This window comes from Pogoniulus pusillus, chromosome 32, assembly GCF_015220805.1.
Source record: "Pogoniulus pusillus isolate bPogPus1 chromosome 32, bPogPus1.pri, whole genome shotgun sequence".
Lineage (NCBI taxonomy): Eukaryota > Metazoa > Chordata > Aves > Piciformes > Lybiidae > Pogoniulus > Pogoniulus pusillus.
Genome location: NC_087295.1, coordinates 14,334,063 through 14,361,328, shown reverse-complemented (window position 1 = coordinate 14,361,328; position 27,266 = coordinate 14,334,063). Strand labels below are relative to the sequence as shown.

General features: G+C 46.9%; 1 protein-coding gene across 11 annotated transcripts in view; it reads right to left on the bottom strand.

Moving 5' to 3' along the window:
• RBMS3 (RNA binding motif single stranded interacting protein 3) overlaps positions 1-27,266 on the bottom strand; it is a 599,905-nt gene that overhangs the window by 157,652 nt on the left and 414,987 nt on the right. For 5 of the 11 annotated variants that reach the window (XM_064169766.1, XM_064169760.1, XM_064169764.1 and 2 more), the window contains one exon: positions 6,180-6,281. The exons of the other annotated variants lie outside the window; for them this stretch is intronic. In XM_064169766.1, the coding sequence (XP_064025836.1) occupies positions 6,180-6,281 (102 nt within the window). The remainder of the gene's footprint in view (positions 1-6,179; positions 6,282-27,266) is intronic. 11 annotated transcript variants of the gene reach the window in all.

Below are 27,266 nucleotides of genomic sequence, written 5' to 3'. Positions count from 1 at the left end.
GTAGCTGACTGATACCTGTTTTCCAGGCATTACTAATAACACTAATTAGCACAGCAGGAAACAAGTGACCATTGCAAGGCAGTCAGCCTCCCTTGACAGGGGTGAGCGACAACTCCTAGTACCTGTGTAAGTTTATGCTACTGGAAATAAAAAACCATCAGGAGTAACACACTTTCAGCCTTTTTCAGGAAAGAACACCTCAATTCTTAATTAAAAAGGAAAATCCCCAGCTGCATTTGTCAGAATGGTAAAATGCATGTGAGGTGGAATGTCTACAAGTTCCTATTTAGTGGCTACCTCACACCAGGGAACTTTATAATAAGAAGCAGCTGAGGAGAAATCTATGCTGGCCTCCATGGATGTTCTGTATTCATAGGAATGACTCCTCTGATTGATTTGTTGGCAAGATGAGAGAAAACCAATTTAAATTAAAGAAAAAAAAAGAAGAGCCTAATGAAAGCTAAAGTTTATGTGAGAAAAGTGGGAGACTAAGAACAAAACAAGGAAGAAATCCCTAGCAGCTCCTCTGACCATGCTTTTATTAATGCTTTCATCATAGAATATCATCATAGAATCAACCAGGCTGGAAGAGACCTCCAAGATCATCCAGTCCAACCTAGCACCCAGCCCTAGCCAATTAACCAGACCATGGCACTAAGTGCCCCAGCCAGGCTTTGCTCCAACACCTCCAGAGATGGGGACTCCACCACCTCCCTGGGCAACCCATTCCAATGCCAATCACTCTCTCTGACAACAACTTCCTCAGAACATCCAGCCTAGACCTGCCCTGGCACAGCTTGAGACTGTATCCCTTTGTTCTATTGCTGGTTGCCAATGGAAGGAGAAGAGCCTCTCTCCTAAATTTGATCCTCCATGGTAAAATAATCAGGTCAACACTTCGGGCATTGCAAAGAATGAGAGTAGCTATTTGGCTGAAAGAATAGCACAGCATCATTTATTCCTCCCCAAATTACACACCAGACAGACTTGTTCTTACTTATTGATGTTTTAGCCAGCAGTGTGCCCAGGTGGCCAAGAGAGCCAGTGGCATCCTGGCCTGCATCAGGAATGGTGTGGCCAGCAGGAGCAGGGAGGTCATTCTGCCCCTGGACTCTGCACTGGTTAGACCACACCTTGAGTGCTGTGTTCAGTTCTGGGCCCCCCAGTTTAGGAGGGACATTGAGATGCTTGAGCGTGTCCAGAGAAGGGCGACGAGGCTGGGGAGAGGCCTTGAGCACAGCCCTACGAGGAGAGGCTGAGGGAGCTGGGCGTGTGCAGCCTGCAGAAGAGGAGGCTCAGGGGAGACCTCATTGCTGTCTGCAGCTACCTGAAGGGAGGTTGTAGCCAGGTGGGCTGTGGCCTGACCAGTGCTGAGTACAGGGGCAGAATAATGTCCCTTGTCCCGCTGGCCACAGTGTTGCTGATCCAGGCCAGGATGCCATTGGCTCTAAAAGATAATCAAATAAAGATATTCCAGTGCAGTGTATTTCTGCTCAGTTCTGTTCTTTCTTAATTTTATGATTTCACTAGTCCCTTATATTTTTAATCCAATAACTTTTTGATTTGGTGGTGTTTTGTTTTTGTTTTTCTGTTTGTCATTTTGGGTAGTTGTTTTTTTTTTAAAGCAAACTTCTTCATCCAGAAGAACAAATCTCCACCTTTTCTGTTCCTGGTGCAGTATGTCAGCTGCCATCCACTGCAGGGCCATTCTCTGCATGAGTGTTCAAGAAAAGACTTAGTGCCATGGTCTGGTTGATTGGACAGGGCTAGGTGCTAGGTTGGGCTGGATGAGCTTGGAGGTCTCTTCCAACCTGGTTGATTCTATGATTCTATTCTGTTGCCCAGTCCATTTCACCACAGGGCACCAGTTTGAAACTGCTTCAGCAGTCCACTAAATCCTAAGCACAACCACAGCTCACTGCCAAACCGCTGAAATACAGAGAACTTAGCAGTCAAACAACACTAACAGTTGCATTTAAAAACACAAGTGCTTTCCAGAGCATGTTCAGCTGAGTGTAAGGTCTGTGCTGTAATTCTATCCCATCCACGTTCCTAGTGCAGCAACCAGCACTTGGCACACAGCAGCGGACGGCAGCGGCTACTGCCTTGTGTCACACTTCAGAGTGGCAGGAAGTATTGCAGGAAACATTTTGAGTTTCAAATCCCTTGTCAGTCATTGGCATAGTGAAATACCTGAGAATCACAGCACCATGCAGGCTGGCAAAGCCCTTCAGGATCACCAAGTCCAACCTAGAACCCTACTCTACAAGATTCACCTGAAACCATAGCCCTAAACGACCCTTAAACATATCCAGGGTGGGCGACTCTACCACCTCCCTGGGCAGCTCATTCCACTCCCTGACCACTCTCTCTGTGAAAAACTTTTCCTAATGTCCAATCTAAACCTCCCCAGCCTCATCTTGAGGCCATTCCCCCTTGTTCTGTCTCCAGTTACCTGTGAGCAGAGCCCAGCAGCAGCCTCTCCAAAACTTGCCTTCAGGTAGCTGTAGCCAGCAATGAGGTCTCCCCTCAGCCTCTTCTGTTTCACACAAACCATCCCCAGCTCCTTCAGCTGCTCCTCATAAGATTTATTCTCCAAGCCCTTCACCAGCTTCCTTACCCTCCCCTGGACCTTTCCCATCCTGCAGAGAGAGCTCAGAGTCATTAATCTTAATGATTCAGTCAATTCACCTGAGGATACATCTGGTCATGACTGCTAGGCAAATCTTGGGGGTTCAATTCCTGACTTTGGCAGCACAATTTATTTACATAGAGATGATGAAAAATCAGCTTGAAAATATAATTCAGAACAAAAACTATCTGCAGTGAATAAAAACACCTAAAAAAATTTCATTTTAAACAGAAATGCTCCAAAAAGCATAAGACCTAACCACTTACACTAAAATCAGTTCTCACTAATCCCAAGATATGTATTCTGTTTTCTGGGCTACTCAGTTGAGATTAGGAGGATTGCAAACACATTTTGTGGTCTCAAAACAGACAACAAAAAGAGAGTGATTGGCATTGGAATGGGCTGCCCAGGGAGGTGGTGGAGTTGCCATCCCTGGAGGTGTTCAAGAAAAGCCTGGATGAAGCACTTAGTGCCATGGTCTGGTTGATTAGACAGGGCTGGGTGCTAGGGTGGACTGGATGAGCTTGGAGGTCTCTTCCAACCTGGTTGATTCTATTCTAGTCTATTCTACTCTATTCTATTCCATTTCATTTCATTCTAATCCATTCTATTCTAAAATGAAGGCCCAGGTTTATAAACCTAGAGATCCAGGTTCTTGTTTCTGTCTAAGCCCAAGAGAGTTACCTACACTGCAATTCAGTGGACAAATTTTAGGGCCATTGATTCCTCTGGCATCTCACCAAGAGTGGGAGTCTTTGGACAGACAGGTCATAGAATCATAGAATCAGCCAGGTTGGAAGAGAGCTCCAAGATCATCCAGTCCAACCTAGCACCCAGCCCTAACCAATCAACCAGACCATGGCACTAAGTGCCCCAGCCAGGCTTTGCTTCAACACCTCCAGGGATGGTGACCACCACCTCCCTGGGCAGCCCATTCCAATGCCAATCACTCTCTCTGCCAACAACTTCCTCCTAACATCCAGCCTAGACCTGCCCTGGCACAACTTGAGACTGTGTCCCCTTGTTCAACTTATCTGGATGCTGAGTACCAAAGGTATCAAACATTCTTACCTATGATCTTGCTGAATCTATGCCCCAATCTCTACTGAGGAAATTGGGAACTGAAGGAAGTTAAAATGGTTGTTATTTGGGAAGCATTACCTTGAATACTGCTGTCGGAAGCTGGAATTCTTAACCTCCTGACATAGTGTGAAGAGAAAAAACAATCTCATCCCTGCGTTGTGTGAACAACTTTGTATCCTCAGGCACAAGAAAAGTTGTTTGACCATTACCCTCTGAACTCTCCCAATGGCTGTATTTTCAGACAGCTCTATATCACCAATCACCTAGATGACTAGGTTAAAAAAGTGCTCTGTCCCTTCTAACACCCATGTTGACATTCAAGACTGGCCAAGACAAAGCTCTGTTTTCACAGTTATTAGCAACCATCACCTGGATAGCAAAATTAATGCAGATTATTAACTTTGCATAACTTGACACACTTTTAAAAGATATGGGGCAAAAGCAAGTATTTAAACCTTTCTTCTAGCTCATGACAGATAAAGCAAACACCATTATATAGAATAGACTTCCTGTTCCTTTAAGTATCCTTTCCATCTCTGTAAAATTCTCCCTAGCACATACAAAACCAGATCACATCACATTATAGCTGGCTGTGCATTCTTCCCTCAGCACAACATGTTTTAAATTGCAAAATCCACTTTTATTTTCTTTCATTTTGTCACCTCACCACTGGAAGGAAGGTCACTAGTGGTGTCCCTCAGGGATCAGTGCTGGGCCCCATCCTCTTTAACATCTTCATAGATGATCTGGATGAGGGCATGGAGTCAGTCATCAGCAAGTTTGCAGATGACACCAAGCTGGGGGCAGATGTGGCTGAGTTGGAGGGCAGAAGGGCTCTGCAGCAGGACCTTGACTGCCTGCACAGATGGGCAGAGTCCAAGGGGATGGCATTCAATAGCTCCAAGTGCAGAGTGCTGCACTTTGGCCACAGCAACCCCATGCAGAGATACAGGCTAGGGTCGGAGTGGCTGGAGAGCAGCCAGACAGAGAGGGATCTGGGGGTGCTGATTGATACCTGCCTGAACATGAGCCAGCAGTGTGCCCAGGTGGCCAAGAGAGCCAGTGGCATCCTGGCCTGCATCAGGAATGGTGTGGCCAGCAGGAGCAGGGAGGTCATTCTGCCCCTGTACTCTGCACTGGTTAGACCACACCTTGAGTGCTGTGTTCAGTTCTGGGCCCCCCAGTTTAGGAGGGACATTGAGATGCTTGAGTGTGTCCAGAGAAGGGCGACGAGGCTGGGGAGAGGCCTTGAGCACAGCCCTACGAGGAGAGGCTGAGGGAGCTGGGATTGGTTAGCCTGGAGAAGAGGAGGCTCAGGGCAGACCTTATTGCTGTCTGCAACTACCTGAGGGGTGGTTGTGGCCAGGGGGAGGTTGCTCTCTTCTCTCAGGTGGCCAGCACCAGAACAAGAGGACACAGCCTCAGGCTGTGCCAGGGGAGATTTAGGCTGGAGGTGAGGAGAAAGTTCTTCCCTGAGAGAGTCATTGGACACTGGAATGGGCTGCCCGGGGAGGTGGTGGAGTCGCCGTCCCTGGAGCTGTTCAAGGCAGGATTGGACGTGGCACTTGGTGCCATGGTCTGGCCTTGAGCTCTGTGGTAAAGGGTTGGACTTGATGATCTATGAGGTCTCTTCCAACCTTGGTGATACTGGGATACTGTGATACTGTTTCCTGGAGTGTATCCCAGTGCTTGTCTGACAATATCAAGTCTGCCTTTGATTCATTAGTATAAAAAAATTGAAGATGAATGATTACATTTACATGAGGTCAATGAACAAGTGCAGGAGACAGAAGGCCTACATGATTCATTGTATCTTCTGCTACAAACCTCTGATACCTCTTCATGAGAATACAGTTATAACAAATATGCAATTGGTAGGGAAATTTGGCTAAGTCTTATATGAATGTGTCTTCTTCATTATCTATCATCTCACAATACAGGCAAATGCTGCACAGTGTTAGCCTCTCCTGGCTCTTACTCGAAGTCAGCCACTTGGAGATGAGGCACTGATGGATTTTATCTCTGAGGCTTTCTCCTCTTTTATCTTGAATTATTATATTATCCAAATCAATGTACACATTCACAACACACTAATGTAATAAAGCTTTAGAATTGGTGGAAGCATAATATAATGCTTTACATCACATACATGTGGCTGAAAAAAAAAAGAAGAGGCAAAAAGAAAATGCTTGCAAAACATGGATAAAGCAGAAAGGTTTAGCACCCTCTGCAGGACTAAAACACTCTCCAGGATACTAAGGGAGAATTTCCAACTGTTTATTGTTGGTACAAGAGGAGGGGTTAACAGAGTCGAGCTCTTTGCTCACTAATTGCAGCATTATGTATTATTTGCATGAGGTATGAACAGAAAAATGTAATTTATTGGCTAAACTAAGCTACACATCATTGAAGTTTAACACAAGGGGACATGAAATTCTCTCTTGATCAAGAGTAAGCCACTGACCTGACGGTAGCCTAATCAACCATTTCTTGCACTGCAGTAGCACTTGATGGTTGCCAGCCTCATTTTTCTGGTAGCTTTCCAAACCATAGACAAATCCAGTCTCTGACATCAAGAGATTAAAGTATTAGATAATTTAGGATGAAATTAAACAAAGGTGCTGCAACAGAACAAATGGAAGTATGAGCAGTATGGGGGTAAAAAGCACAAACCTGCTTGGGTTCATAAACTACTCAATGTGGGAATGCAAAGTGAAGAAGGATAATAACAGGTGGATGCTGACCTTGGTTCCCACCAGCTGCTGGCTACCTTATCTCAGAAGGGATAGATAACAGACACCTCGTTAATGAGGAAAACAAGGTGTGGTTTATGCTGATGGAGTGGGCTGTCCTTGACTAATTATGCTAATGTGTAGGTGTGTACCTTGTGGCCCTGAGGGGATATATTGAGAGCCAAAATGATCAATAAAGGTCTCTGGCACAATTCACATTGACTCATTTAGAGTCCATGTGGCTTTGCCTTCAATCACACTGATCCATGAGGGCCTTGACCACATTTCCCATGGCAAGCTAATCAGGGTTCTGCAAGACCTCAGCTAAATCAGGTGTTTTGCAACACCTCAATTAGTAGTTCCAAGAAAAAAAAACATTTTTGTTGCCTTTTTCTAGCTTACAAAAATAAGAAGAAAGAGTTTTGGTAGCTTTCATCCCAATTTAACTTATTCAGTGTCATGCAAGCTGCAAAGGAACAGCAAAAGAGAACATGGCAGCCAGACAGAAGTTAGTGTTTGTTGCAGCAAAACAGAAACCACCTGAACAGGCTGATGCCCAGTCTGTCCCAGACAATGATTTCCATCCAATCCACAAACATTATTTGCCTTGTTGTTATCTTAACATATACTGCAGAATTCTCACTCACTAACCTCACTGGATGGCACCTCATTTTACCTAGCACTATTTGGGCAAAATCAACCTGTGAGCCTAACTCTGCTCTTTTCTATTTCACATGCTTCCAGGAGCTGAAATGACTTGAAACAAGTGGCATGGTTCTCAGCCTCCATACAGAACCTTGCTGCACATTTCACTGCAAAGGAAAAGCACACACAAGAAACTCCACATCAGTCAGTCCCACTACTAAGACCTTGCGAAGATAAATTGCTACAGTCCACTGTCCTCAAAGGCTGCTCCAAATCCCCACCTTTTCTCTTGTTGTAACATGTGCTGTTTGTTATATTAAAAGACTTAACTAGATAATACACCAAATGAAGCTCTATAATGATGGAAGTGAGGGTGAATATCTTTTTCTCTCAGTGTTAAACACAGATGAATTAATCCCATGAGAGTCGGCACTTAAAAACTACACCTGCTTGCTACTGAAGAGGCCAAACTCTCCCTGAAGTGTGAGGTGAGGAATTCCAGTGCACACCAGCTCAGCTGCCTCCAGACTCACAAATTCCCAAGGCTGAGCTCACTTCCCATAGTTCAGAGGAGGCTCAGGGGTGACCTCACTGCTGTCTACAACTACCTGAAGGGAGGCTGTAGCCAGGTGGGGTTGGGCTCTTCTCCCAGGCAACCAGCAATAGAACAAGGGGACACAGTCTCAAGTTGTGCCAGGGTAGGTATAGGCTGGATATTAGGAAGAAGTTCTTCACAGAGAGAGTGATTGGCATTGGAATGGGCTGCCCAGGGAGGTGGTGGAGGCACCATCCCTGGGGGTCTTCAAGAAAAGACTGGATGAGGCACTTAGTGCCATGGTCTAGTTGATTGGTTAGGGCTGGGTGCTAGGTTGGACTGGATGATCTTGGAGGTCTCTTCCAACCTGGTTGATTCTATGATTCTATGATCCTAGTGGTCCCTTCCAACTCTGACTGACTCTACGATTCTATGACAGTACTGTCAGAGGAAAAGAAACCATCCACTGAATAAAATGTGAAAATCAAAATCCTTCCACCACTGCAGCAAGCCCACAAAAACTCTTTAGAGTATCTAAGCAAATGATGGATATTCTCTTGGCTGATAAAGGGATTGATACACAGAAGAAATTGTGTATACGAATGATGAATAGGAGATGAAGAGAAGAGGACATATGCAGTTCAAGAGGAGCAAAGACATCAAAAGCAAGAGAAAAAAACCTGCAGGGAATTTCTAATGGCACTAAAGATAAGACTCAGACTCAGAGAAAGAGATGCCAGTGCATGCTGAAATAGGTGGATAAAGGCAGACCACAGGTATGCATTCAATACATAGAACACTAATGATAAAGAAAGGAAACAGTTGTGTTAATGAACCCCCTTGCCCTTTACCCCTTTCCCACATTTTCTCATTTCTAATGCAAACTGCACACAAAAATATGTGTAAGGAATTTTAATGGGATGCAGACATTAACTGTATTAAAATGAATTATGCAGGAAAGCATCAGGAGAGCAACAGATGTACAGATTCAGGGGTGACATGCTTAGTTTCACTTGATGAATGTTTGTTTTGTTGCACTGAATAATTAATGCAATGAAATATTTAAAGTGAACAAGAAACTTTAAAACTGAGTTAGAGAATAGATTACTTCCCTGCAAGGACAGGGTTTTACTAAAGAAAATATGCTGCTGGCTGGCAACTGAATCAGAACTCCATGAATCATAGAATGGTTTGGGTTGGAAGCAACTTTAAAATCATCTACTTCCAACCCCATGCCCATGGGCAGGGACATCTCCTACAAGATCAGGTTGCATCCAACTTGGCCTTGAATACTTCCAGGGATGGAGCATTCATGACCTCTCTGGGTAACCTGTTCAAGTGTAATCTACTACCTAATCTAATACCTAATCTAAATCTACCCTGATCCAGTTTGCAAACACTATCACTCACCCTAGCACTGCACTCCCTGATTAAGAGTCCCAGTCTGTAAGACCCCTTAAGTACTGGAAAGCCTCCTGGGAGCCTTCCCTTCTTCAGGCTGAACAACACCAACTCTCTCAGCCTGCCCTCATAGGAGAGCTGCTCCAGTCCTCTAATCATGTTCCAGAGAGACACTGAGATACTGGAACATGTCCAGAGAAGGGCAATGAAGCTGGGGGCCTGGAGCACAGCCCTGTGAGGAGAGGCTGAGGGAGCTGGGGGTGTGCAGCCTGGATAAGAGGAGGCTCAGGACAGACCTCATTGCTGTCTACAACTACCTGAAGGGAGGTTGTAGCCAGGTGGGGTTGGGCTCTTCTCCCAGGCAACCAGCAAAGGAACGAGGGGACACAGTCTCAAGTTGTGGCAGGGCAGGTCTAGGCTGGATGTTAGGAGGAAGTTGTTGGCAGAGAGAGTGATTGGCATTGGAATGGGCTGCCCAGGGAGGTGGTGGAATTGTGCTGTCCCTGGAGGTGTTGAAGCAAAGCCTGGCTGGGGCACTTAGTGCCATGGTCTGGTTGATTGGCTAGGGCTGGGTGCTAGGTTGGCCTGGATGATCTTGGAGGTCTCTTCCAACCTGGTTGATTCTATGATTCTATGACCTGGCTGTCCAAAGACTCCTGCTCTTGGTGAGATGCCAGGGCAACTGAAGTGCCTAAATTTTGTCCAGTGAACTGCAGTGTAGGTAACTCTCTCAGGCTTAGGCAGAAACAGAGGTGTCTTCCAACCTGGTTAATGCTATGATTCCATGTAGGCTTGACTGCCTACTGCAGACTGTACAGCATATAGAGAAAAAATAAGTATGAAGCCTGTGATGCCCAGCCTTAGGAGAAAGCCCAGATTCATATGAGTGATGTTGTAATGCCCAAGGGAAAATGATTGTGAACAAACCAACAAACAGGAATCATTCACTTTGCACACAGCATCTCTGGGAATGAGAAAATTGCAATTACTGTCAAAGAGTAAGAATGTTCTTGAGCACATCCAGCCCACACTTCATAAGCAAATTGTTCACAAAGCAAGGAAAGAAATAAGAGGAGGTTATGATGACACAACTTACGTGCCCAGCTTTTGCAATAACAGCCTCATGAGAAAGAACATGAATCAGAAGGATTCTTTGGTTTTTAGCTTTTAAACAAAACAAAACAAAAGAACAGGCAAAAAGCCCTAAGAGTGTCTGGTGTTAGGCTCTTTAGCATTTAGAATGGCTGGCAGCCAAGGAGTGCAAACCCACCACATGTGAATGATACAGCTGCAAAGTTGGTCTGCAAAAACAAAAAGAATTGTAATGACCTAATGATGTTCTCTGATCCTAACCCATCTATGAACAGATCACTATGAGAAGAGCAGCAGCAGTGAAAAACCTTCTGGATAAAAAAATACCTTAAACAGATTCACTCTGATAGAGGTCAAGAACTGGCTGGAAGGCTGGGCCCAGAGAGTGGTGGTGAATGGTGCCACATCCAGTTGGCAGCTGGCACTAGTGGTGTTCCCCCAGGATCAGTGCTGGACGCAGTCCTGTTCAGTATCTTTACTGATGATCTGGACCAGGGGATTTAGTCCAGCATCAGTAACTTTGCAGATGACACTAAGCTAGGAGCAGGTGTGGAGCTGTTGGAAAGTAGGAAAGACCTGCAGAGGGACCTGGCCAGGCTGGATGGGTGGGAAGAGGCCAGTGGGATGAAACTGAATAAGGCCAAGTGCAAGGTTCTACACTTTGGCCACAACAACCCCAAGCAGTGCTACAGGCTGGGGACTGAGTGGCTGACAGCAGTCAGGAAGAAATGGACCTGTGGTTACTGGTAGAGAGGAGCTGAACCTCAGCCAGAAGTGTGCCCAGGTGGCCAAGACAGCCAATGGCATCCTGGCCTGCATCAGGAGCAGTGTGGGCAGCAGGACAAAGGAGGTTCTTCTGCCTCTGTGCTCAGCACTGCTCAGGCCACACCTTGAGTGCTGTGTCCAGTTCTGGGCTACTCAATTCAAGAGAGATGTTGAGGTGCTGGAAGGTATCCAGAGAAGGGCAACAAAGCTGGTGAAAGGTCTTGAACACAAACTCTATGAGGAGAGGCTGAGGGAGCTGGGGGTGTGCAGTCTGCAGAAGAGGAGGCTCAGGGCAGACATCATTTCTGTCTACAGCTACCTGAAGGGAGGCTGTAGCCAGGTAGGGGTTGGTCTATTCTTCCAGGCAACCAGCAGCAGAAGAAGGGGACACAGTCTCAAATTGTGCCAGGGGAGGTCTAGGCTGGATGTTAGGAGGAAGTTGTTGGCAGAGAGAGTGATTGGCATTGGAATGGGCTGCCCAGGGAGGTGGTGGAGTCACTGTCCCTGGAGGTCTTCAAGAAAAGACTGGATGAGGCACTCGGTGCCATGGTCTGGTTGACTGGCTAGGGCTGGGTGCTAGGTTGGACTGGATGATCTTGGAGGTCTCTTCCAACCTGGTTGATTCTATGATTCAAAATTGAATAATGTGTGGAAGCTTGCTTGTTTATTGGGTTATGTTAATAACAACTTAAGACCAAGCATTATCTATGTGCCAAATACAGACCCTTTCTTTCCCCTGTATCTTGATTCCCTACATACAGGATCTGTAGGCAGAGCACATTTCTATTGTGGAGTTTACCAAAGTATATTTTAGTTTAATGAAAATTCAGTTAAACAACAGAGTGTAATTATCTGTTTACTGGCAAACAGGCACTCCACATTAGTTCTGCTCTGCTTTGCTGAGCTGTGTTCAACTGTTCACAGCATTCAAATGTTTCATCACAGGATTTCGTCAGACACTGTTGGCCCAACACCGTGGCACACAGAATGGGATGCATAATGTCACAGTATCACAGTGTCACAGTATCACCAGGGTTGGAAGAGACCTCATAGATCATCAAGTCCAACCCTTTACCACAGAGCTCAAGGCCAGACCATGGCACCAAGTGCCACGTCCAGTCCTGCCTTGAACACCTCCAGGGACGGCGACTCCACCACCTCCCCGGGCAGCCCATTCCAGTGCCCAATGACTCTCTCAGGGAAGAACTTTCTCCTCACCTCCAGCCTAAATTTCCCCTGGTGCAGCATGAGGCTGTGTCCTCTTGTTCTGGTGCTGGCCACATGAGAGAAGAGAGCAACCTCCTCCTGACCTGTATCTCTGCATGGGGTTGTTGTGGCCAAAGTGCAGCACCCTGCACTTGGAGCTATTGAATGCCATCCCCTTGGACTCTGCCCATCTGTCCAGGTGGTCAAGGTCCCTCTGCAGAGCTCTTCTGCCCTCCAACCCAGCCACATCTGCCCCTAGCTTGGTGTCATCTGCAAACTTGCTGATGACTGACTCCATGCCCTCATCCAGATCATCTATGAAGATGTTAAAGAGGATGGGGCCCAGCACCAATCCCTGAGGGACACCACTAGTGACAGCTGCCAGCTGGATGTGGCACCATTCACCACCACTCTCTGGGCTCAGCCCTCCAGCCAGTTCCTAACCCAGCACAGAGTGTTGCCATCCAAGCCATGGGCTGACAGCTTAGCCAGCAGTTTGCTGTGGGGGACAGTGTCAAGGGCCTTGCTGAAGTCCAGACAGAGCACATGCACAGGCCTCCCCACATCCACCAAGCAGTCACCTGATCATAGAAGGAGATCAGGTTGGAGAGGCAGGATCTGCCCTTCCTAAATCCATGCTGGCTGGACCTGAGCCCTTTGCCATCCCTCAGGTGTGCTCTTATCACCCCCAAGCTAACCTGCTCCATCAGTTTCCCTGGCACTGAGGTCAGGCTGACAGGTCTGTAGTTCCCAGGTTCCTCCATCCAACCCTTCTTGTGGATGGGGACCACGTTGGCAGTTTCCAGTCTCCTGGGACCTCTCCAGTGAGCCAGGACTGCTGGAAAATGATGGAGAGCAGCTTGGCCAGCTCAGCTGCCAGCTCTCTCAGCACCCTGGGATGGATCCCATCTGGTCCCATGGACTTGTGGGTGTCCAGGTGGCTCAGCAGGTCCTGAACTAATTCCTCATGAATTTCCAGGGGAACACACTGCTCCCTGATCCCATCCCCCAGTTCAAGAGGTCATTTGCCTCCTTCTCCCTCCTTGCTGTTGAAAACTGAGGTGAAGAAGGTATTCAGGACCTCAGCCTTTTCCTCTTCATCAGTTACAGTGTTCCCCTCCTGGTCCGGTAAGCAGTGGAGGCTCTTCTTGCCCTTCTTTTTAGCACTGATACATTTATAACAGTGCTTTTTATTATCCTTCACAGAGGTGGCAGCCTAAGTTCTAGCTGGGCCTTAGCCTCTCTCATTTTTCTCCTGCATAGTCTGGCTACCTCCTTAAACACGACACTGAAATGCTTACACACCAAAGCAGGGAGCATGGGGAATGAGCAGGAGGAGCTGGAGATCTGTGTCAGGCTGAATGACTATGATGTAATCACCATCCCTGAGACATGGTGGGACAGCTCCCACGGCTGGAATGTTGTCCTGGGTGGCTGTGCACTGCTCAGCAAGGACAGACCAGCCAGACGAGGTGGGGGAGTTGCTTTCTATGTGCGAGAGCAACTGAAGTGTGCTGAGCTCTGTCCAAGGGGGGAGGCAGAACTGGTTGCAAGCTTGTGGGTAAGAATTAGGGGACGTGGAAAAGGAGATGGAATTGTTGTAAGGGTCTACTATAGACCACCAGACCATGAGGGAGATGTTGATGAGGCCTTCTACAGACAGCTGGAGGTAGCCTCTAGAGCTAACTCCTTGGTGCTCATAGGAGACTTCAGTCACCCTGATGTTTGCTGGGCAGCTCACACAGCCAGGCACAGGCAATCCCAAAGGCTCTTGCAGTGTATCAATGATAACTTCTTGATGCAGGCAGTGGAGGAGCCAACAAGGAGAGGTGCACTGCTGGACCTTGCACTAACTAATAAAGAGGCACTGGTTGAGGACATTAAGGCTGGGAACAGTCTTGGGGACAGTGATCATGACACGGTGCAGTTTACTATCTAAAGAGTAGAATCAGAGCAACAAGTAGAATTGCAAGCCTGGACTTCTGCAGAGCTAACTTTGGCCACAACAACCCCATGCAGAGATACAGGCTGGGGTCGGAGTGGCTGAGAGCAGCCAGACAGAGAGGGATCTGGGGGTGCTGATTGATACCCACCTGAACATGAGCCAGCAGTGTGCCCAGGTGGCCAAGAGAGCCAGTGGCATCCTGGCCTGCATCAGGAATGGTGTGGCCAGCAGGAGCAGGGAGGTCATTCTGCCCCTGTACTCTGCACTGGTTAGACCACATCTTGAGTATTGTGTTCAGTTCTGGGCCCCCCAGTTTAGAAGGGACATTGAGATGCTTGAGCGTGTCCAGAGAAGGGCAACGAGGCTGGGGAGAGGCCTTGAGCACAGCCCTACGAGGAGAGGCTGAGGGAGCTGGGATTGGTTAGCCTGGAGAAGAGGAGGCTCAGGGGTGACCTGATTGCTGTCTACAACTACCTTAGGGGAGGTTGTGGCCAGGAGGAGGTTGCTCTCTTCTCTCAGGTGGCCAGCAGCAGAACAAGAGGACACAGCCTCAAGCTGTGCCAGGGGAGATTTAGGCTGGAGGTGAGGAGAAAGTTCTTCCCTGAGAGAGTCATTGGACACTGGAATGGGCTGCCCGGGGAGGTGGTGGAGTCACCATCCCTGGGGCTGTTCAAGGCAGGACTGGACGTGGCACTTGGTGCCATGGTCTGGCCTTGAGCTCTGTGGTAAAGGGTTGGACTTGATGATCTGTGAGGTCTCTTCCAACCTTGGTGACACTGGGATACTGTGATACTGTGATTATTATTCAGAGTCCTGAATATGAAAATTCATAAATAACATGAATTCTGAGAAACACCACCTCACATCATTAATTAATACCCTCCACTACAAGACCTTTAAGTAGTAAAGCTGGAATTAAAAGACTGAACTCTCATTGTGTGAAATATCTGAAGGAACCCAGCCAGATAATATTGGAACTTGACAACCATAAAGAGTCTCAGGTGGAAAAGCATTTTCTGTGGGCTGTTAAAATGGTGCTACTTATAATCTGGTACTTACAGACTCCAAAATTGTCCCCACCTTTTTTAGTGCAATGAAGAAAACTCCAATAACAATAATAAGGACTACAAGCAGGTTAGAATCTTTTCTTTCAACCAAGCAGTAATGGCCATGGGAAAGCAGTGATGATGCTGTTAAATGCCTATTTCCCAGCACCCTTTTCCTGTGAGCTCATAAGTCTTAGGACTATCATTTCACTGTGCATGGATCTAAGAAACTGATTATAAGGCAAAAAAAAATATGTGGTGGAAGGAAAGTCTTTTACCTAGGATATTAAAACCAGGATCTAAGACAAACCTTAAGTGTGTTTCTAATTTTGGCAAAGGAGGAGACTCAGCATCTTAAAGTCTTTCCATCTGGAATAGAGATTTGAGATTTCCAAACAGACACTAGACAGTGAAAAAATTTCAACACACAGGGAAAAAAAAACAAAACAAACCAAAACTAAACAACAAAAACCCCAAACCCACAAAAAAAATCCAGAATGAGACTGAAGACAAAACAGCAAAAGCAAATCTATCAGGATGTTGACTGCAAGGGAACATGATAAAGACTGGTTGTTCTCCACACTGACAGATTAACTCAGCTTTTTGAACAGACAGGAGAGGAGGAACTGTTCAAAGTGGATAGATGCTTTAGTTATTAACAAGAGAAAAGAGGGAAAACCTAAGGAATTGTTATTTGGGTTTTGGCAGGTATCAGGGACAGACCTTTAAAGTGCCACAGGAGCAAAAGGATAACCTCTTTGAAAGGAACATGACTCCTTTTCTAAGAGCTAAGCTCAGCTGCAGAATCCAGTAAAAGCAAACTGATGTATGTGAATGTTAACATTCATGGCTCAATTCCCCATCCTGCTCAGATGAGACCTAATTCCAAGAGACAGATATTTCAGCACAAAAGCACATGTCAACAAATCAAATGCAGTGTTCAGATGGAAGATGCACTGGGAAAAAAAGACACATTAGAAAACACAGGGAATTTAACTCCTTAAAAAGGATTACCCAGGAAAACAGATTTATAACCACTAAAGGCAAAATAAACCCCATAAAGTCATCAAAACAAACACAATCTGACTTTAAGGAGAGGTAATAAGCTTGAACTGAGATGTAGGATTAAAAATGAGATTTCTCTGATACCTGCTAGCAAAAAACTACTTGGAAAAGCTATTTTAAATTATTTATTAATTAATTAATAATTTACTAATTGTTAATCATTATATTTAGTTATTTTTATTGTTCCTAGAACTCCAAATTTTCTATATGATATTAAGGAAATCTTCCACTCCTTGGTCTCAGCTTCCCTGTCATAAAGATTATTCAGTACATGACCGCCTGGACAGATGGGCAGAGTCCAAGGGGATGGGGTTCAATAGCTCCAAGTGCAGGGTGCTGCACTTTGGCCACAACAACCCCATGCAGAGATACAGGCTGGGGTCGGAGTGGCTGGAGAGCAGCCAGACAGAGAGGGATCTGGGGGTGCTGATTGAACATGAGCCAGCAGTATGCCCAGGTGGCCAAGAGAGCCAGTGGCATCCTGGCCTGCATCAGGAATGGTGTGGTCAGCAGGAGCAGGGAGGTCATTCTGCCCCTGTACTCTGCACTAGTTAGACCACACCTTGAGTGCTGTGTTCAGTTCTGGGCCCCCCAGTTTAGGAGGGACATTGAGATGCTTGAGCGTGTCCAGAGAAGGGCGACGAGGCTGGGGAGAGGCCTTGAGCACAGCCCTACGAGGAGAGGCTGAGGGAGCTGGGATTGGTTAGCCTGGAGAAGAGGAGGCTCAGGGCAGACCTTATTGCTGTCTACAACTACCTGAGGGGAGGTTGTGGCCAGGAGGAGGTTGCTCTCTTCTCTCAGGTGGCCAGCACCAGAAGGAGAGGACACAGCCTCAGGCTATGCCAGGGGAAATTTAGGCTGGAGGTGAGGAGAAAGTTCTTCCCTGAGAGAGTCATTGGACACTGGAATGGGCTGCCCGGGGAGGTGGTGGAGTCGCCGTCCCTGGAGCTGTTCAAGGCAGGATTGGACGTGGCACTTGGTGCCATGGTCTAGCCTTGAGCTCTGTGGTAAAGGGTTGGACTTGATGATCTGTGAGGTCTCTTCCAACCTTGGTGATACTGGGATACTGTGATTTGTAAGACATTCAAGTGCTAGGGAGATGAGATGGAGAGGAAATAGATTTGCATACTGAAGAAGCAAAAACCTCCAAATCATCCCAAGTTAATAAAAACCCAACAGAATTCTATTTTAATGCAACTGGGTGTCAATGTGCCTCTATGAATCTGGTGGTCAGAGGAGTTTTTAGCTTGTTCAAACTTAGCTTGGTCAAGCAATGTTCAAGCAATGCAGAGAAACTGATTTTGATCTATCTGAAGTTATTAAATTTGATGTGTCTTTAAGAAAAAGGTTCAAAATCATCCTTCAAAGCTTCTGGCAGGCATTAGAAAATGATCTCTGACCTCTCTCCCAGCTGCTCTTTTCAAGGTTCAGGCTTAAGAGACCACTGCTTTCCAGGATGAAAGTGAAATGTGTTCATAAATCTGAGTAAGGGTTATTTAAGTAAGTGCTGAGATACCTTTCTTAATCAAGGTAATCGATGACACCTAAAGGGGAAAAAACCCTCCTAATACTCACATTTATGCACACACAATTCTATGAGTATCAGCATTGATGGAAAAGGAGCCTGCCAACACTTCTGGTGGTGGAGTCGTCGTCCTTGGAGGGGCTTAAGAAAAGCCTGGATGAGGCACTTAGTGCCATGGTCTAGATGACTGGATAGGGCTGGGTGCTAGGTTGGACTGGATGATCTTGGAGGTCTCCTCCAACCTGACTGATTCTATGATTCTAAGGCAGGTGGGATCATAGAATCATAGAATCAGCCAGAGTTGGAAGGGACCACAAGGATCAGCCAGTTCCAACCACCCTGCCATGCCCAGGGACACCCTACCCTAGAGCAGGCTGCACACAGCCTCAGCCAGCCTGCCCTTAAACACCTCCAGCCATGGGGCCTCAACCACCTCCCTGGGCAACCCAGTCCAGACTTTCACCACTCTCATGCTCAACAACTTCCTCCTCATGTCCACTCTGAACCTACCCACCTCCAGCTTTGCTCCATTCCCTCCAGTCCTGTCACTACCTGAGAGCCTAAAAAGTCCCTTCTCAGCCCAAATCCTTTCAGTCTGTGCTCACAGCAGAGCTGCTGCAGCCCTCTGAGCATCCTCCTGGCCCTGCTCTGGACACACTCCAGCATCTCCACATCTTTCTTGTAATGGGAGCTCCAGAGCTGGATGCAGTACTCCAGGTGGGGTCTCAGCAGAGCAGAGCAGAGGGGGAGAATCACCTCCCTGGCTCTGCTGGCCACAGTTCTGCTGCTGCAGCCCAGGCTCTGCTTGGCTTTCTGGGCTGCAAGTGCACACTGCTGGCTCCTGTTGAGTTTCTCATCCACCAGCACCCCCAAGTCCCTCTCCTCAGGGCTGCTCTCCAGCCACTCACTGCCCAGCTGGGATTGGTGCTTGGCATTGCTTCGACCCAGATGCAGAACCTTGCACTTGGTCTTGTTGAACCACAACAGATCATAACTCAGATTTTCCAGATTGTTAGGTCACATCTTAATGTTCAAAGATCAACAATGCAATGCATAGTCAAGGCAGCATCTTTCACATGTATCAGAGCTTAAATCCCAGGCAAAACAGATAAAGCAAGATAAGCAGCTGTCATACTGAAACAAAATTGTTATCAAGAGGTTATTAGGCAACAGGAAGTTTTTCCTGTCTACTCTGTCACAGCAGAAAAAATTAAGCAACCCTGACTGTGCATTGAAAAAAGGCCAGCAGCAGAGAGGCTCTAGGTCCAAGCCACTGGCAGCCAGTAAGCCTAGCAGGAACGAAGGAATTGTGCCATCAGCTGGCAAAACCCCTTCCAATGAAACAAGATGCAGAAGGTGCTGCAAGCACAGGACAAGTGGGGTTGGAGTAGATAATCTGTTGAGGTCGCTTCCAGCCACTGACAGGCTGTGATTCTGTGCCATTCTGTGATGTAGAAGCAGGACTCTATTTACAAGGGGTTCAGTGCAGCTGAGGCTGCTGAAAACCCACAGAGGAAATTTTTGATATGCAGGCATAAAGGAGATAATGACAGCAAGGCAACAACACACTGTGCAAGCCCTGCTGGGAACAGGAGTGATGGACAACCACTCTATTAATCAAGATACTCTCTGTAAGGTGCTCAGCAGCAAGGGAAGTGAGCTGCAGTCAGCTATTCTTTGAGTAGCTGCTTGTGCAGGTTAAGTTTGTTCTTACCAAGGAGTATCAGGTAAAACTGTGAACAAGAGTGAAAAAAAAAACCAACAACAAAATGATGATTAAAACAAAGAGCAAAGCTGTGGTATTTGTAGCAGCTGCAGCTCTCCCACAGAAAGCATGCACTGTAGAGTTTCCATGGTTGCTGTGGGAGGCCTGACCAGCCAGGCATGTTTTTCCTGCTCTCCCTCCTTCTGTTTTGGGGAGAAGTAACTGGGAAAGAGGACAAAGAACCTGGAGGCACTGAGTCTAAGGACTCTGGCCTGCTCAGACTTGTTTACATCCCATGGTAAACAAGGTACACACACTTAGTTTGTGCCTGCCCTGTACAGGGCCTATGCTTTTCCCAAATTTGGGTAAAACAAGCCTGTGGCTTCACTCAACGTGGTCAAGCTTGGATAACTGCCATTCTGATTGGCTATTCTGTGTCCAAAGGCCCATTAGTCTCGGGCTACATTGATGAAGAGAGATACACAGGTAAACACAATGTATTCTGCTGTTGTATTTGTGCCTAGTGTGGCCTGCTGCTATTGCTTACTGCCTTGGTGCATCCTGAATTGCCTGGAAACTCCACTTCCCCCAAATTTACCAGAAACAGGCTCTAAATGCCTCCACACAGTCAGCCTGCATAGCCAGCATGACATCATGCTGAGACTGCACATCACAATGATTCTATGTACTTCAAAACCTTATGGTGTCAGGTCTGAACTACACATTTCACACTTGGTCATAAAGTGATAGCATTTACTCAAACCTTCACACATGATCATAAAGAGAGAGTATTTAAACCTTCACACATGATCATAGAGAGATAGAATCATAGAATTATAGAATCAACCAGGTTGGAAGAGACCTCCAAGATCATCCAGTCCAACCTAGCACCCAGCCCCATCCAGTCAACCAGACCATGGCACTAAGTGCCCCAGCCAGGCTTTGCTTTAAGACCTCAAGAGACCACCTCCCTGGGCAGCCCATTCCAATGCCAATCACTCTCTCTGACAACAACTTCCTCCTAACATCCAGCCTAGACCTCCCCTGCCACAACTTGAGACTGTGTCCCCTTGTTCTATTGCTGCTTGCCTGGCAGAAGAGCCCAACCCCACCTGCCTACAGCCTCCCTTCAGGTAGTCATAGACAGCAATGAGCTCTGCCGTGAGCGTCCTCTTCTGCAGGCTGCACACCCCCAGCTCCCTCAGCCTCTCTTCACAGGGTTTGTGTTCCAGGCCCTTCACCAGCTTTGTTGCCCTTCTCTGGACACCTTCCAGCACCTCAACATCTCTCTTGAATTGAGGAGCCCAGAACTGGACACAGTACTCAAGGTGTGGCCTGAGCAGTGCTGAGCACAGGGGCAGAATAACCTCCCTTGTCCTACTGGCCACACTGCTCCTGATGCAGGCCAGGATGTCATTGGCTCTCTTGGCCACCTGGGTTTGGGGGGGAGAGAAGAGAGGGATGGCAGGAGAAGAAGGGAAGATAGAAAAGAAATAAAAAAGAGAAGAAGTGAAAGGGGAAGAGGAGAGAAAGGGAGGGAAGGAAAATGCCAGAGGAGAATACGGGTTCAGAATCAGTGAATTCACAGTGTACTCAGTAACCTAACTGAGAAAGATGTTGCATTCAGTAATTCAAAACTGAAACTGAAAAGCCACCCCTGACAACTGGGACATCTTCCTTAGTTGGTTTTTTTTTTTTTTTTGTGATGAAAATTTGCATTTTCAATAAAACTGAAATTCTTATGAGCAGTAAGGCTTTGAAAATGTGGCCCTTGCACAGTGTTTTCTGATACCATAACCATGTAGGCAAAAGCTAAATTGCTCCTTTCCCCCTCCTCTCTCAGGTTTTGGGATAACTTTCTTTGCTGAGCAGCAGCAGGCCTGGAAATAGCCTATACTCAAGGATTATATACAGACTGATGGCAGAGAAGCTACTTCTAAACCACTGTTTTAAGCAGCTTTAACAAAAAGAATAAACGAGGTAGACATTCAGCATGTTTCCCTGCCTCTTGATGTCTCTTACATGGGAGGAGGTAAATTACAGCCACACAGGCTCTAAGGTGGGCTGTTTTGCCCCTCTTTCATGTTCCATTGATTGAACCTGAGAGAGACCTTTCTAGGATCTTGTGATCAAATGCTGCCATTCAAAGAAGAAAGAGTAACACAAATGGCCAAGAAGGGTGTTTTTACAGCTGCTAAGGACTGCTGCTCAGCACAATGACATCCTTGTTGTGGCATGAAAGAAAGGAAGAAAGGAAGAAAGGAAGAAAGGGAGAAAGGGAGAAAGGGAGAAAGGGAGAAAGGGAGAAAGGGAGAACGGGAGAAAGGGAGAAAGGGAGAAAGAGAGAAAGAGAGAAAGAAAGAGAGAAAGAAAGAAAGAAAGAAAGAAAGAAAGAAAGAAAGAAAGAAAGAAAGAAAGAAAGAAAGAAAGAAAGAAAGGAAGGAAGGAAGGAAGGAAGGAAGGAAGGAAGGAAGGAAGGAAGGAAGGAAGGAAGGAAGGAAGGAAGGAAGGAAGGAAGGAAGGAAGGAAGGAAGGAAGGAAGGAAGGAAGGAAGGAAGGAAGGAAGGAAGGAAGGAAGGAAGGAAGGAAGGAAGGAAGGAAGGAAGGAAGGAAGGAAGGAAGGAAGGAAGGAAAGAAAGAAAGAAAGAAAGAAAGAAAGAAAGAAAGAAAGAAAGAAAGAAAGAAAGAAAGAAAGAAAGAAAGAAAGAAAGAAAGAAAGAGAGAGATCAAATAAGTGCTCTCATGGCTAAACTGCTTCTCTCAGTCACAGTATCACAGTATCACCAAGGTTGGAAAAGACCTCACAGATCATCAAGTCCAACCCTTTACCACAGTGCCCAAGGCTAGACCATGGCACCAAGTGCCACATCCAACCTTGCCTTGAACTGCCCCAGGGACGACGACTCCACCACCTCCCCAAGTCCTGCAGTTCCATTTGAGGGGAGGGAGGGGGAGAGACAGACTTCAGTTACACAGGAGGCATTCAAAATACATGTAAATTGCAGCTGCCATATTGTGCATTTTACTTTGTCCAGATGACTCAGAAAGGGAAAAGATTGTATCACAGTATCATCACAGTATCATCAGGGTTGGAAAAGACCTCACAGATCATCAAGTCCAACCCTTTACCACAGAGCTCAAAGCTAGGCCATGGCACCAAGTGCCACGTCCAACCTTGCCTTGAAGTGCCCCAGGGACGGCGACTCCACCACCTCCCCGGGCAGCCCATTCCAGTCTCCAATGACTCTCTCAGGGAAGAACTTTCTCCTCACCTCCAGCCTAAATTTCCCCTGGCACAGCCTGAGGCTGTGTCCCCTTGTTCTGGTGCTGGCCACCTGAGAGAAGAGAGCAACCTCCTCCTGGCCACAACCTCCCCTCAGGTAGTTGTAGACAGCAATAAGGTCTGCCCTGAGCCTCCTCTTCTCCAGGCTAACCAATCCCAGCTCCCTCAGCCTCTCCTCGTAGGGCTGTGCTCAAGGCCTCTCCCCAGCCTCGTCGCCCTTCTCTGGACACACTCAAGCATCTCAATGTCCCTCCTAAACTGGGGGGCCCAGAACTGAACACAGCACTCAAGGTGTGGTCTAACCAGGGCAGAGTCCAGGGGCAGAATGACCTCCCTGCTCCTGCTGGCCACACCATTGCTGATGCAGGCCAGGATGCCACTGGCTCTCTTGGCCACCTGGGCACACTGCTGGCTCATGTTCAGGCAGGTATCAATCAGCACCCCCAGATCCCTCTCTGTCTGGCTGCTCTCCAGCCACTCCCACCCCAGCCTGTATCTCTGCATGGGGTTGTTGTGGCCAAAGTGCACAACAACCCCATGCTGAGATATAGGCTGGGGTCAACCAGGTTGGAAGACACCTCCAAGACCACCCAGTCCCAACCTTCATTTCTTGTACAGCAAATTTTAAAATACTTAATGTGAAACCAAGTGGAGAAGTATGAGGGAGTGAGAAAGGAGGAGAAAAGGAAGAATTTTCCTATGAAAGGGCTCAAAGGGAAATAATCTTCCTCAGCTGAGAGAAAAGATCATGTAAAGCACTTGCTGGATATTACTGAACATAGCACACTGTGAGCTCAAGTGGTTAGCCTGTACTCTGACACCCTTTGTCTAGTTAGCTTTTAAAATGAGTTTGAAACTCTCAGCCCAGGTGTGGCATCACTATACTGCAGCAGCAGGGCTTGCAAAGTAGATGTACTCCATCATTTAAAGTGGTCTGAAGGGACTAATAAAGCAGGGAAAGCACCAGGAGGAGCAGGCCATAGTCAATGCTGAAGTAGAATTCCTCCCTGAACTCCGGATCATGTACGATGAGTTTATAATGTTCCACACTGCTCCATGCTCTGGCTCGCAGGTTTTTATTTGGTTGCTTTGGTTTGTTTCAAATTGTCAGCCCTTTAGAGCTGAAAAATCTGAAATTCAAGCTGTGAATCTCTCTGTTGTAACACCCACAGGATTTGCCTGCCTCATCTTGCATTTCACACAGTATCCCAGTATCACCAAGGTTGGAAGAGACCTCACAGATCACCAAGTCCAACCCTTTACCACAGAGCTCAAGGCCAGACCATGGCACCAAGTGCCACGTCCAATCCTGCCTTGAACAGCTCCAGGGACGGCGACTCCACCACCTCCCCGGGCAGCCCATTCCAGTGTCCAATGACTCTCTCAGGGAAGAACTTTCTCCTCACCTCCAGCCTAAATCTCCCCTGGCACAGCCTGAGGCTGTGTCCTCTTGTTCTGGTGCTGGCCACCTGAGAGAAGAGAGCAACCTCCTCCTGGCCACAACCTCCCCTCAGGTAGTTGTAGACAGCAATAAGGTCTCCCCTGAGCCTCCTCTTCTCCAGGCTAACCAACCCCAGCTCCCTCAGCCTCTCCTCGTAGGGCTGTGCTCAAGGCCTCTCCCCAGCCTCGTCGCCCTTCTCTGGACACGCTCAAGCATCTCAATGTCCCTCCTAAACTGGGGGGCCCAGAACTGAACACAGCACTCAAGGTGTGGTCTAACCAGTGCAGAGTACAGGGGCAGAATGACCTCCCTGCTCCTGCTGACCACACCATTCCTGATGCAGGCCAGGATGCCACTGGCTCTCTTGGCCATCCAAGGACCTGCACTACCCATCGATCAGAAATTGTCAACGCTTCTCCTGGTGTATGAGGCATGGTAGAATGCAGTACACATGCTCCCAGCCATGCTGATTATCAGCAGTACATACAGGAGAGCTTTTATTATTCATAAGCAAATGTATTTCCCATTGCATAATAAAGGGAATGGATTTGCTGACAGTCATTCTTCACAGCAAAAATGCACTTGGAGTCAAAAGAAAAAATAATGTATGTATTAAAATAGATTAGATAAGCTGTGCTCATTACCACCAGATATCATGGATGGGAGAGGAATGCAGACTTCTGGAAATCTTAGGAAAAGATACCTTAGGATATGAGAATCATAGAATCATTGGTTGGAAGAGACCTCCAAGATCATCCAGGCCAACTTATCACCCAGCCCTAACCAATCAACCAGACCATGGCACTAAGTGCCTCATCCAGGCTTTTCTTGTACACCTCCAGGGACGGTGACTCCACCACCTCCCTGGGCAGCCCATTCCAATGCCAATCACTGTCTCTGACAACAACTTCACCTAACATCCAGCCTAGACCTCCCCTGGCACAACTTAAGACTGTGTCCCCTTGTTCTGTTGCTGCTTGTCTGGAAGAAGAGCCCAACCCCACATGGCTACAACCTCCCTTCAGGAGGTCTGCCCTGAGCCAGAATCAACCAGGTTGGAAGAGACCTCCAAGCTCATCCAGGCCAACCTAGCACCCAGCCCTGTCCAGTCAACCAGACCATGGCACTAAGTGCCTCAGCCAGGCTTTGTATCAACACCTCCAGGGACAGCAACTTCACCACCTCCCTGGGCAGCCCATTCCAATGGCAAATCACTCTCTCTGTTGGAGCAAATCCTGCCCACACCATTACACAGCTCTACTACAAAAATAATTCTTTCCTAATATAGTAATTTAAAATACAAAAATATCATTATATTCCTAAGAGCTTACAGGCTAATATAAATTCCAGTAAGACAAGACATAAATATGGAGTGTCTTAGATCTTTGAGACTGTCCTCACCATTAACATCACTACCTATTTCTGGAAAAGCAGGCATTAGACAATGTCAGCACTCTCTCTTTGCTCACTCAAATTCCCTGGTGAGCCCAAACTTTGTGATACACACCACCTAGCAGCTGAAACACAAATTAGCTCTACACATCCTCCTCCAAGTGCATAGCAGCTACTGGGGTTTAATATCTTCCTAGCCAAAAGGAGTCTTTGTTTGAACTAGGCAGAAATGCATTCAAAAGAAATGCATTTAAAGAACAGACAGCCTCAACAAATACAAGAAATCCAGGAAAGCTGGAATGGATCTTTGCAGCAGGATATGGATATGTATGTTATGAAACCAGAAGCATCTCTATAAATGTAAGCACAGTGAGGACAACTCATAGTTACATAAAGGTAATTCTAGAGAAATGAAAAAAAAAAGAGATAAAGACAGAGAAATTCTTCTTGTTCAGTGATAGAAAATGACACAGGTCACACTTGAAATACTCAAGAATGCCACAAAGCAACTCAAATATAGCCTGACTTTCAAAGGCTGTCTTTGAAAGGAAGGACACAGTCCAAATAACACTTGATGTCACAATCTATTGTTGGAAAAGTTGGTACAGGCTGGATTAACTAAAGTATTCTTTAGCCAAGTCCTAGGAGGAGGGTAGAATCATAGAATCATAGAATCATAGAATCAACCAGGTTGGAAGAGACCTCCAAGATCATCCAGGCCAACCTACCACCCAGCCCTATCCAATCAACCAGACCATGGCACTAAGTGCCTCATCCAGGCTTGCCTTGAAGACCCCCAGGGACGGTGCCTCCACCACCTCCCTGGGCAGCCCATTCCAATGGGAAATCACTCTCTCTGTGAAGAACTTCTTCCTAACATCCAGCCTATACCTACCCTGGCACAACTTGAGACTGTGTCCCCTTGTTCTATTGCTGGTTGCCTGGGAGAAGAGGCCACCCCCAACCTGGCTACAATGCCCCTTCAGGTAGTTGTAGACAGTCAAGTCAGAAGCCTTTGCTAGTGGTGTTTGACAGCCATGGCTCTAAAAGGGAAAGCAAAACATTAGCCTAAAGTGTTCTTTAGCCACGTCCCAGAAGGAGGGTAAAGCCAGAAGCCTTTGCTTGTGGTGTTTGACAGCCATGGCTCTAAAAGGGAAAGCAAAGCATGCAGCACTGATGAGGTTGGCCACACCACAGAAGCCTTCATGAGCTACAACACAAAGCCATGGAGATCTAACCAAGGAACTGCTTTCTGCACTAAAGGGTTTGTATTTGCTACTAATTGAGTGCCCATTCTGTAGATTCTTGGCTAGAAAGTTCATCTTTACAACTACTGTTTTCTGCAAGATCTGTGTGATGCCCAAAAAAATGATACTCTGTTTCTGTGGGTGAAAATCACAGCCAGAGTCATGCTACGGCCACCAATGTGGTTAAAGTCATGCTCCCTTTATTGTGGTGACACAGCATCTCTTATGCCAAACTTAGAAGAGGCATATTCAGCCAACTTAGTTAAGATTGGTACATGTGAAGGGCACAGATAGGCTAAGGCTGTGTGTAAGGCACAGATAGGTTTAAAGCTTAGATAAAACAATTACAGTGTCAGCCTCCTGCAGCCAGCAGATCCTGCCCCTTGCAGCTGAATGTGGGGGGTTGTTTCATCACCTTGGCTCCTGCCTCCAAGATGGGCTGAAGGACACTCTTTGCAGCACAGGTTGCTCATGCTTATCAAATCTTGTCCTCTGTCAGCAAGAAATGCTTCCACATGTTTCCATA